The sequence below is a fragment of the Sorghum bicolor genome, chromosome 6 (genome assembly GCF_000003195.3).
Source record: "Sorghum bicolor cultivar BTx623 chromosome 6, Sorghum_bicolor_NCBIv3, whole genome shotgun sequence".
Taxonomy (NCBI): domain Eukaryota; kingdom Viridiplantae; phylum Streptophyta; class Magnoliopsida; order Poales; family Poaceae; genus Sorghum; species Sorghum bicolor.
Window position 1 is genome coordinate 34,540,474 of NC_012875.2, and position 14,235 is coordinate 34,554,708.

General features: G+C 42.8%; 1 protein-coding gene across 1 annotated transcript; it reads right to left on the minus strand.

Moving 5' to 3' along the window:
• LOC110436443 lies at positions 746-1,876 on the minus strand. Its single transcript, XM_021463542.1, has one exon. The coding sequence runs from the start codon at positions 1,874-1,876 to the stop codon at positions 746-748; it is 1,131 nt and encodes a 376-aa protein (XP_021319217.1).

Here is a 14,235-nt window from a genome sequence, read left to right on the forward strand (position 1 = left end):
TTTTGAATTTTGAAAACTTTGTAAAAGCTATCACACTATCATGCATTTATGAGTGATTGATACCCATGATCACAAAGATTCAAAAGTTAAGAAAATATCATAGAGGCAATATGGACTACTCATAAATACAACAAATGCACCATTTATTCAAAACATAAATAGAAAGAATTTATTCAAAAATAAATAAATAAGTCAAAAGAAAATATATATTTATATTTTTTTATAAGTAAAAACTTACCTAGGGATAACTTACCGATTTACCTTCGGCAAGGGCTCATCTTTATAGTCCGTTGAGCAGGACTGTTCTCCCATTACTTCTTGCTTGATGATGGCACATCCGTCTTGGGAGGAGTAGACGGTTGCACCTGCTTGGGCCTCCACTTTAGCAGTATCACCTTTGGAGGTGTGGAAGTTTGTTCAACCTTCTGCTTTGGTTTCCACACCTGCTTCGGTTGTGAAGGCTTGGGGACTTCGTCCCTCTTTTCATTCTTTTTAGGAGCTATTTTCTTTTTTTGCTCCTTATTACTTTTCTTAAGAGCCGCCTTTTCTTTTGGCTCTGGCTTTTTCTTAGATATTTTTGTATTTTTAATAAGTTGAGACTGGATCTCAACCTGCCTGATGCCTTGGGGGTTTGGCCCATAGAGGATGCGCATCAAGTTGCACTCTTGTTGACGGCATGGCCTGAACTCGAACTTCTCTTCTTGGCCATTAATGTGAAGCGGATTTCTCTAGCCCTAACATCAATCTATGCTCCAGCCGTACTCAAGAATGGTCTTCCTAGGATTAGTGGTGTTTCTTTAGTGAGCTCCATGTTGAGCACCACAAAATCCACTGGAACATAGTATCCTATGATCTTGACAGGGATGTCTTGAGCAATCCCTATCGGGTACTGGACTGACGAGTCTGCCAATTGGAGTGTCATGGTGGTTGGCTCCAAGTTGGTGAAGTTCAACCTGTCAAAGACTGATTTCGGCATGACGCTCACACTCACCCCCAAATCACATAGGCAATGGTCAAATTGCTGGGCCCCAATTGAGCAAGAGATTGTGGGGCACCCAGGATCCTGCTTCTTCTCGGGCAGCTCCTTGAGTATAGCTGCGCTACATTCTTCTATCAGCTTCACAACTTCAGTGGACGGAAATGGTCGCTTCTTGTTGATGATGTCCTTGATGAACTTGGAGTAGGACGGAATATGCAAGACATCCATCAATGGTACACTGAGGTGCGTCTTTTCGACCATCTCCACAAAGTGGAGGAACTGTTCATTTCTGTCCTTCTTCTTCCTCCTTTCTCTTGTAGGAAAGGGTAGCATCGTGGTGTCCCCATAGTTGTTTGGGGTCGGATCATCCTCCATGGATTCTTCTGATGGTTGAGCCAGCCCTTCTGCCTGTGTTTCCTCCTGTTGTCGTGGCGCCCTTCCTGTCTTATGGTTAGGATAAGGGGGATCACGAGTGGTCTTACCCCCTCTTGTGGTCACCGCATTTACATTTTCCACAGAATCAGGAGAAACAACAACTTTAGCGGTAGAAGCAAGCTGAGCTACTTTTAACTCAATCTTCTTATTAAAAGCTAGCTGATCTCTAACAGAAAGGGTCAGGCCATCAAGCTTTGTATTTATGTTGACAAACATTTGATCGTTTTTAGAAAGCTTTTTAACAAGATTTTCATTGATTTTGGCCTGACCTAGCATAAGATCTTTCAGCGAAGGCTGGGAGGAATTAAAACTGGAGTAATTACCTTGGGGGCAGTTCTGGTTGTTCCACCCATTACCTTGTTGTTGTTGGCGGAACCTGTTGTTGATGAACGATGTGTCCTCCTGGGTTCCAGGGCAATTGATCCCCATGTGGCCAACATTCCCACATTCCTCACACGTCATGCGTGAGTCGATGGCTTAGACAGTGCTGGTGGTAGGATCAGTGGCCTGTCCATCCAATCTCTTCATTAGTAGGTCTATTTTTGTGGCAAGCAGATCCGTCTCCTTCACGGTATGCATGCCTTTTTGTGTTTTGCGTCCCTCTGCCCAACTCTGGTTGGCTACCATCTTCTCAATTAATGTCGTAGCATTCTCGATGGTCAGGGAGAGGAACGCGCCTCCAGCAGCGGCATCAACATGCCCCTTAGACATGGGTGTGACCCCTCGTAGAAATTCTGAAGCACGAGCTAATCGTCCATCCTGTGGTGGGGGTAGGCCTGGATGTACTCCTGGAGCCTTTCCCAAGCCTCAAGAATGGATTCGAGTGAAGTCTGCTGGAAGTTTGATATCTTTCCCCTCAGAGCATTTGTTTTGCTCATGGGGAAAAATTTTTCGAGGAATGCCACAGAACATTTGTCCCATGTGTTGACAGCTTCCTTGCTCTGGTAGAACCATTGCTTCGCCTTCCCGAGAGGGAGAAGGGAAACAAGCGGAGCTTGACGCTTTCTGGTGCGACATCCTTGATGATGATGGTTTCGCACAACTCAAGGAAGTTCTGTAGATGCGCATTTGTGTCCTCACTTGGCAAATCACAGAACTGGTTTGCCTGCACCATCGTGAGTAGGCCAATGCGAAGCTCGAAGTTTCCATTCCTAGTGTTGACTGTGGGCCCAACGGGCACGTTGGCAACAGCGGGGGTGGAATAGTCATGGAGTGACCTGGCCATGGTGGTTGAAACGGATGGTGCGGGGGTGATTGGTTCGACTATCGGCGGCGTGGCAGAGGAAGAAACGGCACGAGTCCTTTTCTTCCTTAGGAGTGCCTCTGGATTGCTGTTGAAGTTTGTCGGCAAGTTGAAACTGCTCATACACTATCCTGTTTTCATTCCAATAAAAAGAGGAAGAAAATAGCAAAGATAACCCTGCTTAAACTATGGCTACCAATGCTTATTTTGTAATCAATGCTAAATGCCAAAGCTAGATGTTTGCATTATTCTTTGCCCTCCCCGGCAATGGCGCCAGAAATGCTTGTTGGCATTTCTTAGCGTCACTACTAAAGATAGACTATAAATCCATCATTAGTAATGGCACCAGAAATGTCGGGTGTTGGTATACCATAACTATCGTTACGTTAGAGAGATAACCCAAGGCCTTTAACGGTGCCGGCCTTAGCAGTGCAGTCTGGTAACAATAGTTAGGAATGCCGGATTGGCCATCCTAACCATCCTTACTTACGATATGCAAAGCTATAGCACGGCGCCAGATAAATGCACATAGTTTACAATCTTAAGTAACGTTACTTAGGTACGCCAATCAATAGTTCATGAATATAAAGAATAAAACTACAAGCGAATAGAACTATCATTCTAGCATTTCAACCCGTGAGTATTCAAGGGTTATCGTATTTAATCCCGTAGGAGGGTGTAACAAATGCATCTAGCTTGGTTTGTAGCATGATCACTTATTGAGATGCATAGGTAGACATAGTCTAATCAGGGGTCATGACAGGCTCTTAAAATATGGATAGTGGACACACTCATCGGGGCAACCTCAAGGAATAAAGAGAAAATAAGGAAATAAAAGAAATAAAGAACAACTACTTGAGCCAGCATTGATCTTATATAACTATGCAAAGAATTGTTAGTAGAACATCTAATCAATATAACTAGAGTTAGAACTAAGTCTAAGGGTCTATGGAGATCCCCACAGCTGGACATCCAGCCGATAGGGACTTTACAGAAGTCCTACCGGAATACCTAATCGTGGGGGAAACTAGGGATGACAGGGCTGTCACTACCCTGCCACCTACCCCTCTACCCAAAAGATACCCGTGCATCCGCTGATCTCCGCATACCCGAGCACCTCGCCCGTGTCATTGGAAACGCCTGCTAGCCTCCCGGGACCCCAACCCTTCGAATTGATAGGCTCGGCTAAAAGTGGCCATCGCAGCCCAACGAACCATTATCCCAATCTTAATCCTTTGTCTATTCATACTAATTCGATGAACGATGAAGAACAAGGATGAACACATCAAGAACATAGCACAAGAACTAAGAACTAGTTCATATACTATCAACAAGATATGAACACAACTATACTCTAATTCAATTGCATAATCATATAAATAAGATAAGAACTTGCTCATGTAGGTGAATTGAATTGTATTCATACCAAGAAGCTCTAAGATCCTCCAAGGAGACAAGCTCTCCTTGCTAGCTTTGCCTTGCTCTACTACTGAATCTAAACTAAACAACAAGTGTAGAAATGTGAGGTGTATTGCTCCAAATGATGGGGTGTGTGTGTTCAATGGTGTCGAGCCATCTATTTATAGCCCAACAAGGACGGTTCATGGCGATCTAAATTTGGTAGGAGGTGAAACCATCCTATGCATGCCGCCATGCAACCGCCTGAAAAAGGTGGGACCGAGTTACCGCCACAGGGGGTGCGCCCGCACCAGGGTACGGCCGCACCACTGGTGGGCCCCCTGGCCACCGCCTTCGCGTGGGCGGTTCGTCTCTGGGCCCTGATCCTTCACATGCTTACGGATGGATCCAGTTCGGTGTTTTGGTGGGCTTTTCCATTTATCTTTGATTTGCGCCTTTTCTGAATACGCTTTCTTGAAGTGTGCTTTCTCGTGTCTTTTGCGCCTTTCCACATGTCATACCTGAAATTGATATTTGCAACAAAACTTGTGGAAAGATTAGTTCAAAGCCCTACCATCTATTTATTTTATTTATTAAAATGATGTTTACAATTATAAGATAAGGGGTACCAACAAAGACCAGGCTGCCATCAATGCAGCCATGCAGGTCAGGCAGGACGAGCTTCAGAGACAGCTCCTGACCTTCCAGGAGGAGCAGCTGGCTTTCCAGGCCCAGCAGACTGCTATGATGGCCGCTCTCATGGCCGCGTGAGGGATTCAGCTTCCACAGGTGCAGCTTCCAGGCACCTCTTCAGTTAGGCCTCTGACTCTTGTGTCACAGCCTAGCGGGTTTCAGAGTTAGTCTCAGCCGCCCTTCTAGCTACCTGCTCAGAGTCAGCCGTTCTCGACTCCTCAGCACCAGGTCTCTCAGGGTGCGATCTCTTCTGGCTTTAAGCAGGTGCCCCAGTTTACCCCTCTACGCTCAGGGTTTACACCGTAGTCAGCTACAGCTTCACAGCTTGTGTTGGATTCATCGACAGGGCAGCATATCTCTTTCTCTTACAGTGCTCTGACTGGTGACCCTACGCCTTCTCCACTGCATGCTTCTGCAGCCCTTACGCTCCCAGTCACCACTACCGAGCGCCTGTCGTCGTCAGTGGCCTCCTCCGAGCAGCTAGCACCGTCTTCTACAGTTCCTGAGACGTCTACTATAGCCACAGAGTCAATGCCAGCGTCTTCATCCGGTCTTGAGCCACCAGCACAGACTGCGACAGCTATAGAGCCCACTAAGCAAACCCGGACAGCTTCTCCAACTCTTGTAGTATCTGAGGGTCACTCCACCTCCTCTGAGTCGACGGCCGATGGATCACATGATGCAGCTCAGTTCGAGGCCGTGCCACGGGACTTCACTGCTCCACCTCCACCTCCTTCGTCCTAGGTTTTTGGCGCTTGATGCCAAAGGGGGAGAGAGAGTTTAGAGTATGATAGAGTTAGGGGGAGCTAGAGAGTGGGTTTTGATTATTTTGTGTGATTTATACTACGCATGCATCATGTTTACCTTTATGCATTTGTGTGAGATACTTTGTGAGATACACTTATGGTTCTGAGACATGACTTATGCTTCGTTGTGATATCTTTATGTCATGCTTTTGGCTCTTTTTACTTTGCTTCCGCGTTCTTACTCTGATGTACTATGAGCCATATGCTATTATATCCTGTTGTATACATCTCACATATTTGGATGCAGGATGGAAGACTTGGTTGATATAAGCATGCCTAATCCCTTTGCGTTCTTATTGTCTCATGCTTATAGAAACCAAGTTATTTGAAAACCTCATTTCTTTCATACTCAAGGTCATTGTCATCAATCACCAAAAAGGAACTAGAGACTGAAAGAGCATCTAGGCTCCTAATGAGTTTCGGTGATTAATGACAATGTTGATTACTGTGACTAACGTGTGTTTTGCAGAGGCAAAGTCATTAGTGTTAGGTCATGGTAATAGGTACTCGATGGACAGTGACGTATATGCCTACTTAATAGTGGAAATCGTTTCGGTTTTCAAAGGATGGTTGGACATCGTCAAGACTAGACTAGGTCTAAGTGCCATATGGTGAAGAAGGGCACTTAGAGTAGTTTAGGACTTTGTTTTCCTTTGGCCGTACTATTAAGAGGGGTTTTGATCTAGTAGCTTGACTTAGGCAAGGCTTTAGCTTTAGGTGTGGTGCACACTTGGTAAACCTAGCACTAGGCAGCTCAGAGATAGTCCTTAGATCAAGAGTAACAAACTTCGTTTTGGAAAGTTCACGTTTCGATGAAGTTTGGGTGCCTAAGTAGGCACCGGACGCTCCGTGAGTGCGTCCGGTGAGGTCGTTTGCAGTCAGACTAACTGGGTGCCTAGGGTTAGGCACCGGACACTAGCACCGGACTCACCAGGTAGCGTCCGGTCCTAAACCTAGGGAGGTCCGAAAGTTGACCAAGGCACCGGACGCTAGCACCGGACTCACCGGGCAGCGTCCGGTCCTAAACTCAGGGAGGGTGTAAAGTTCACCCTCACACCGGACGGTGTCACCGGACGCTGGGAAGTAGCGTCTAGTGCTCTATGAGAGGCAAGTACAGTTAGCCGTTGAGTGTCACCGGACGCTCGGTGCAGAGCATCCGGTGCAACATCAACAGCGTCCGGTGACCCTGTTTTTAGTGTAAAACGGTTGGCCGACCCTTGGACTTGATGATGTGTATTTATACTCCTCCACCTCATCCAAGGGAGGTCTCTTGCCCATTTGATCAGTTGAGAAACACCTTGTTGTGCAAGAGAAAAGCAAGAGCCTAGAGAGGATTGAGATTTGAGAGATTTCTTGTGAGAATCCTTCTCTAGTTGAATTCCAAGAGTCAAGTGTGCATCCACCACTCTCTAGTGCCTTGTTTGGGTCAAGTGAGAGTTTTTTGCTTGTTACTCTTGGTGATCGCCATCACCTAGACGGTTCGGTGGTGATTGGAGGCACGAAGACCGCCCGGAGTTCTTGTGTGGCTCGTGTCTAGCTTGTGATCGGTTTTAGACGATTCACCACGACGGAGTGTTGAAGAATCAGCCCGTAGAGAGCACTTGGTCCTTGCTCGGACCAAGGGGGAGCAAGACCCTTGCGCGGGTGCTCCAACGAGGACTAGTGGGGAGTGGCGACTCTCCGATACCTCGGCAAAACATCGCCGAGCACTTTCTTGCCCTCCTCCTTTACTTTCTAGCACTTACTTTGTGCATTTACTTTGAGTTTTTACATTCTTAGAATTGCCTTGCTAGAATAGGATTGGAACTAGGTTGCAAAACTTTTATCCGGTAGCTCTCTAGTCACATTAGGCACAAGGGGTTGAATTGGAGCTTATGGTTGCTTAAATTTTTAGAGAAACCCAATTCACCCCCCTCTTGGGCATCTTGATCTTTTCAATAACTCTTATCATTTATCATTCACCCCCATTAGTCTGAGTCGTATACTAGTTAGTAGATACATGATGGTTAACTATCATCATCTTTAACCGTTGCTTCCCTATGGATAAATACGATACCTAGAATAACGAAAACTACAATAGTATTCTGTGCGCTTGCAGAATATTATACTTGAGTATATGAAATATCATCAAGCATTTCTAGCGCCCTTGTCAGGGAATACAAAACCTGATAGTGATGCTAAAAATGTCAACAAACTTTCTAACGCCGTTGCCGTAAAATCCAGAACCTGATAGTTACACTAAGAAATATCGATACCTTTAGATGATAACTCAATGTCGGATGGTCCGCTAAGCCTAGTTGGCTTAGAACTAGTAGAAATCGAGCATGAGCGGAAACTCTTTCTCACGAGCTATAGATTCATGAATCAAGATACACATTTTCGATAATGGACTAAAATTGGCTAGAAGGATAACCTGTTAGGTAACTTAATTTGACTAGGACAAAAACAACCTAAAGCTGGCTATGAAACGTGCTTCTGAGGCAAGAACTCAATTTTACTAGAGACATGTTGAGTCCGTCGTCTTTTCACCATTTCTATAGTTTGATTTTGTAGTACTAAGTAAATGGAAAACAACAAGTATTTGTTGTTGATATTTGGTAACGCAATAAGGAAATGATCCGCAAGCGCACGGATATCGGTGAGCATTTCACCCGGGAGATTATCCAGAGCTATCGTATTTATATTTTTACCACTGGGAGAAAGGGTGCATCTGACTAACCAAATCTATTGCTACTATCCCTTTAGGCTACAAAGAATGTCTTTCGATGTGAGTGATAAAGAGAGAAGACTGCAACCGTAGTCTCCTTCTAACCTTGGTAAGGATGATCTACTGTTCTAATGGGGAGGCTAACGGAATCTAGACACCACAAAGGATGTTCAACCCGCATCTATAACCCCTATCCTTCCTGCTAACGACATGTGATCTACAAAGGTAACTCGGAATTGTCACGTTCCTCACTACTACCACGGTCCAGCTAGTCAGGGAATATCTATGAGTACCCCAGCCTAAACACCACATGTACGCTAGCAATGATTACTCTAAACTCTACGCGAAGAGATTAAAGTAAACTCATAAACCATAAGAACAATAAAACAAGAACTTACTAGAATTTAGAACTCGAAATACTGAAGAATCCTAGGAGCAAGCTTCGGGTTAGGAGAACTTGATCCCGCAGGTACAAGCTTGGAGTAGACACCGACAGGCCGGGCTTCCTCCAATCTACACCTCCACTCTATCTCTCTCAATCTAGTAGAAACTAGAAGATCTATTTCTACTTTACATTGGTTGCTAAGCCTAAAAAGAAATATTAATTAGAGAAGAGGTTTTCCTTCGAGTAATCTCTATGATAATTTCTTGTCTTCTCCAGGGGCCAGGGGGTCTCCTTATATAGTCCTCCTCCTCTATGCGTTTTTGGGTCGGTAGGCGAGGTGGTACTATGTTTTCCTTGATCCAATAGGTCGGTGGAACATCCCGAGCGAAGAGAGTCCTGATTGGCATCCAATAGGGGGCGGGCGCCCAGGTCCTCAGGGCGGGCGCCCTGGGCCTGGCCCCTTTCGGCCTCCGCTTCCTTCCGTGGCTTCTGGAGTCTTCTAGATGGTAGAAAATTGCGCGGTGCGTTGATATCTCTATGTAATCCCGACATGTAGGCCTTTCTTCCGTATTTCCTGATAACCCCCTACAGAAATAGACAAACACCAAAACTCGTGGAATTCTGTCAGATAAAACCCTAAGTCTGGGTGTTGGTTGCATTTGGATCCTTTTCTTTATTTATTTGATAATTAAATTTGATACTTAAGGACCGTCAACAAACTCCCCCAAGCTTACCTCTTGCTCGTCCCTGAGCAAGGATAGACTCAGCTATGGATCAAAAGTTGTTGCAATATCTTAAAAATTTGACGGTACACATGCTTTTAAATAAGATCTCATCTCTGAGTTAGAGTAAACTGTCAAGAACTAAAACTTACTTACTTTACCTTTCACCATGGGACTTGTAACCGTCACTTCTGTCTTGAGTAGTTAAAAGATAGAACAGTCTAGCCAAGTGTCATGTCTCTTATTCTTGATCAGCTATAGCTCTGGGGTTTTTGCAGATTTTCAAATAAAACTCAGAGATTCCTTGTATGACTCTCTAAATCTCTCTTTTGTGGTATTTCTGGATCCTTATCAAGGCAGTGATGGTATATGCCTTCTCTCAAGATATGTGGTATTTGTAGTATAAGGCATAGTGACATTGCCTTCTCTCTCACCCTACTCTAATAAGGCTTTAATATCTGGAGCTCATAGGTGGGAGATAAAGTATACATACTTACAAGACATTTATTGTATAGTCAAACCATGGATCCAAAGAAACAAATCAATAAGCCAAATCAAGATGTGCATGTGTGGCGAATGAATGGTGTATGGTGATGATGGTGATAACAATGGTGAAATTCTAATTCTACTTTTGCTCTTTTGAGGGGATACATACCTTCCTTGCTTTTTGAAACTTTATGAGGAGAATGAGATGCTCTTCTTTTTCTTTCCTCTCAGGTGGATATCTTGTACCCCTAATTCTACTGTCGGACACTTGTCCATTTTTACCTCTCGTCTCACTTTTTCTTTCTTTCGAGGTTCCGGGCACTTGCCCCTTTTATTTCCTCGTTTATATTTTTTTTTCTTTTCTTCTCTTTCCTCTTTTTTTTCAGAGCACTCATCTCTTGAGATAATATAGCAAGTGGTAGTAACCAAAATATTTGGAGCATTTATTTCACAGGGAATAACAGGGATAGGAAAATGTTTTTGACTATTCTCTTCCGGATTAGGAGTAGAATAATTTTGGGTGAATCTGGAGATGGAAATGAGTGGATGTATGTGGATGGTACTTCCGGAGTAGAAGTATCATGTATGAGTGAACGTGCAAGTGAATCTTCATTTTAACTACATGACAAGCTCCTAAGGGTCTACACAGCTTGACCACACTCAATGCTCATAAGCAGTAAAAAGTGAATGTATGGTTCATAGTCTAATAAGCATGTACATATGGCTGTGGTAGGATTTTGAACTCTCATCATACAGGAACTCATCATGCAACATTTCAAAGATTTTCAAAGATAAAATTCTCCAGAATTCTAGCATCTCTAGGAACAGATAAACAGCAGCTCAACCTTTCCATATCGTATCCGTTAACAACTTAGACTTCAGATCAAGTTTTCATCCCACAAGTTTAGGTCTAGAGCAAGATTTAAATTATAACAGTTATGTCTAAACTTGAGAGAGAACTTCAAAATTGCAAATTAGGCAGAGCAACTATTCATCATATCCATGCTAGAGTTTTATTATTAAGATTCAGATTAGCAGAGCCACTTTATTTATTTATTAAACATACTAAGCAAAAGATATATATAAGCACAAAATATTTATTTGGTTTTTCATAGTTTATGTATTTTAATATTCTAACATAATATAAGTATAAAGATAGGTAGAAATACTTAGCGAGATAAATAGGGGTGCTCGCCCCCAAGCTGAATTTTGACGTAATTTCTCTTGATGTAGCTAGCAGGTGGCAGAGGTGTATTTGAAAGTCAGCAGCATTCTGACAGCAATTAGAATGTCCTCCGTCTGCTAGTCTTCTTGATTCTTAAATTCTGTGGAGCTCAAATAGACAACAAAGCTTGTGGAACTAATTAAGTGTTAGCATAAATATCTAGCCTTCATCATGTTGAGCTTTCTTAATAAATGTTATTTATTTAGCAGGATCAAACACTTATTATTATTATTTTTTTATATATATATTTTTATTGTAAGATGAAAACTTATTTATTTTATTTTTATGCCACCACAGTAAATGTACTTATGGGTTTTATGCCATGAGCATACTCACATGGGGCTTACTATTTTTTAACATTTTTATTTTCTTTTCAAGATAGCATGAACCTGATTAACTAAGCAAATTATAATTGAATAATTGAAAGAAAAGGGTAACTACCAAGTTTACCTCTTGGCAAGGCGTTCGGTATTTTTATGTCCTCCGAACGGGACTCTCTATTTTCTCAGTCGTCCTGGAGTTCGCTAGGTGGCGTAGTCGGTGATTCCGGCGGCGCCTCTCTTCGTGTATAACTATCTTCTCCCTCCACACCTGACTCGGTGCTATGGTCTCCTCAGGACAGTTCTGTTCAAGCTGTATGTCTTCAGTCCTTATCACTTCTCCTTCGTAGTCTACCCATCCGTTCTTGATGATTTACCTCCTCTGGTTGCGGTTGCGTCGTCTTCTTGTCCTGACCTGCTTAGAGTCTTCAACTATATAGTTATGGTCAGTAAAATAGTTGCGTACCTTCTCAGAGGGGAAGTACATGTGGACTTCTCCGGTTCCAATGTAGATGATTACTTTGATAGTGTTGAGGAACGGTCTTCCAAGGATGGTGGGTGGATCATATTCGTCTTCTCCCATGTCAATGACCTGAAAATCATCTGGAGCTGAATATATTGGTTGTAGGGGCATGGTTCCATGCAGCAGCTGATAAGTGACTGCGGCCATTATGTTGTCGTCAGATCCGGTGTCGTAGAGTGTCTTCTGAAAAGAGTATCCATTGATTGCGCACTCGATGCTTGGAACACCAGGGTCGTCCTTCTTGATCAAGAAAGGTGACTTGAGTCGATGATGTTGACCTCTTCCGACAAGGATCCAATGTTTTAAGTCTTCTGGACAAGACTTTCCACCATCTTCATCCTTTAGGTGCATCATTTGATTAGGTGTGGACCTTGACGTCTGCACCTCTTGATACGGTGTCACCCATGTTCTTCTTTGCCCAGCAGTTCGAAGTATGGTGTTGGCAATATCCTGCTCAGTGTGTTTGTGCTCATAGATTTAGGTTCTTCACTTGGTGGAGTCTGGGAGTTGTAAAACTCCTTCATGTTTTGCTTGAAGTGTACCTGTTCATAGAGACAAGGCAGAGATCAAGTGTATGGGCTCTGTTGGTGGAAAACACCAACAGAACCAAAAGTGTATTTGTTCTTCTCTAACCTTAAGCATAGTGAGCAAGACAAAGTTGATGGATAATAAGATCATGAGTGTAGTATTTGAAACATTTGTCAGATCAGATGGCTCAACCTAATGGAAAGATAATCTATCTATATTTATGTTTTGTTTATATCTTCCAAATATTGAATGTGCAACATATTAGCTTATATGTTTAGGAGCGTGGGATCACAAAGGTAGTACTAAGAACAAAGATTAAAGGACTAAACATGTTGAATTAATTGAGTTGGTTAATCTGGAGTTATAAATCATACATGTTTGTCTCTTTATTTATGTGAATGCTAGAACCAAGGAGAAGCTTATAAAAGCGATAGTCAAGTACCTTAAGGTGTTACCTTACTTGAAGAGTGACGGTACAGTATCACCTTGTGGAAGCTTTCCTTCCTTAGCGGTTGTGCATCGTGTTTGTGGCACCCTCCATGAATTATCTCTTATGAGCTACGTCTTTCTTGTGCAAATTGTTAAACATCATGTGTCACTTTCTTCATCTCCAATGCGAGTTTGTATCTCAGGACTTCCTAGGTTGATATTGAAAGTTTTCCTGCAAGGGTTAGTCCGACAAAATATACCAATGTCTACACAAGCAGTTTTTAGTTCAATAACCGAACTAGACTCCATGTCTAATCAGATTAAGGAAGGCTGTTTAACCTAAGCACCATGCTTAATTTAAAAGCCAATAGAAGTATGTGCAGTACTTCCAAACTAACACTTACTAGGATAAACAAAGGTAGCGTGATGGCATTTATAGAGATCTACTCAAGTGGAGATTAAGTAGCGTGATTAGTATTTAACAAATTGAGCACGTCTCAAAGGTAAGGACAACCAACATAGTAACATGGCAAAGGATGTTTTTATGTGAAGTACTCCCCCAAGCTTGAATTTTGCAAAATTCAAGATTGGATGAATTTAATTCAATGCTGCATGCTGATTGGTTGGACATACCTTGTGTTTGTCATTCCTCGGATCTTCTTGCTCCAATCCTGGAAAGGTTAGTGACAAGAATACCCGAAGGAATATTTCTACAATTATCTCAATATGCTCAATACACAAGGCAATGTTGCAAATAATTAAAAGTTCATGTTACGATCTGATAGTGCTTGTTTAAGGACGCTAAGCTTATCCTTAGGAAACCATCAATTTATGCCAGCGAAGTGGTTTCCCCTCCAACGCTGACCTATATCAAGATTAACTCAACGATATCTGCAATATTTATTATAGACATATGCATCGAGAACCGCCCTTTTAAAGTTTCTATAAATGAAGAGGAAGAGGGGGTTGGAGATCTCAAATGTGGTAAGGATGGAGAGACAAATTGATTGGAGAGATGTTTTATATGAGCAAGGACTGGGTGAGGTATTTATGAAATAACTTCCATGCTCACAGTTGTTTCTCTCAAACTCCAAGGATGATTCTTCATGAATGCTTAAAATTCCTCTAGGATTGTCTCTCAAGTTTGTTTTATCTAACCATTCAATGGTGATAGCACATGGATTTTTAATGACCTCTAGCCATTGATGTTGCTCTTCTCGATCCTCCTTCTTATGCATGGGATGTCTAGAGAGGTTCATAGGATTATCGGGAGGTTCAAGAGAAAGAGCATAGTAGAAATTATTAAGCTCAAGGATGGGATGGATAGCCGAATTATGGGATTGAAATGTTTGAAAA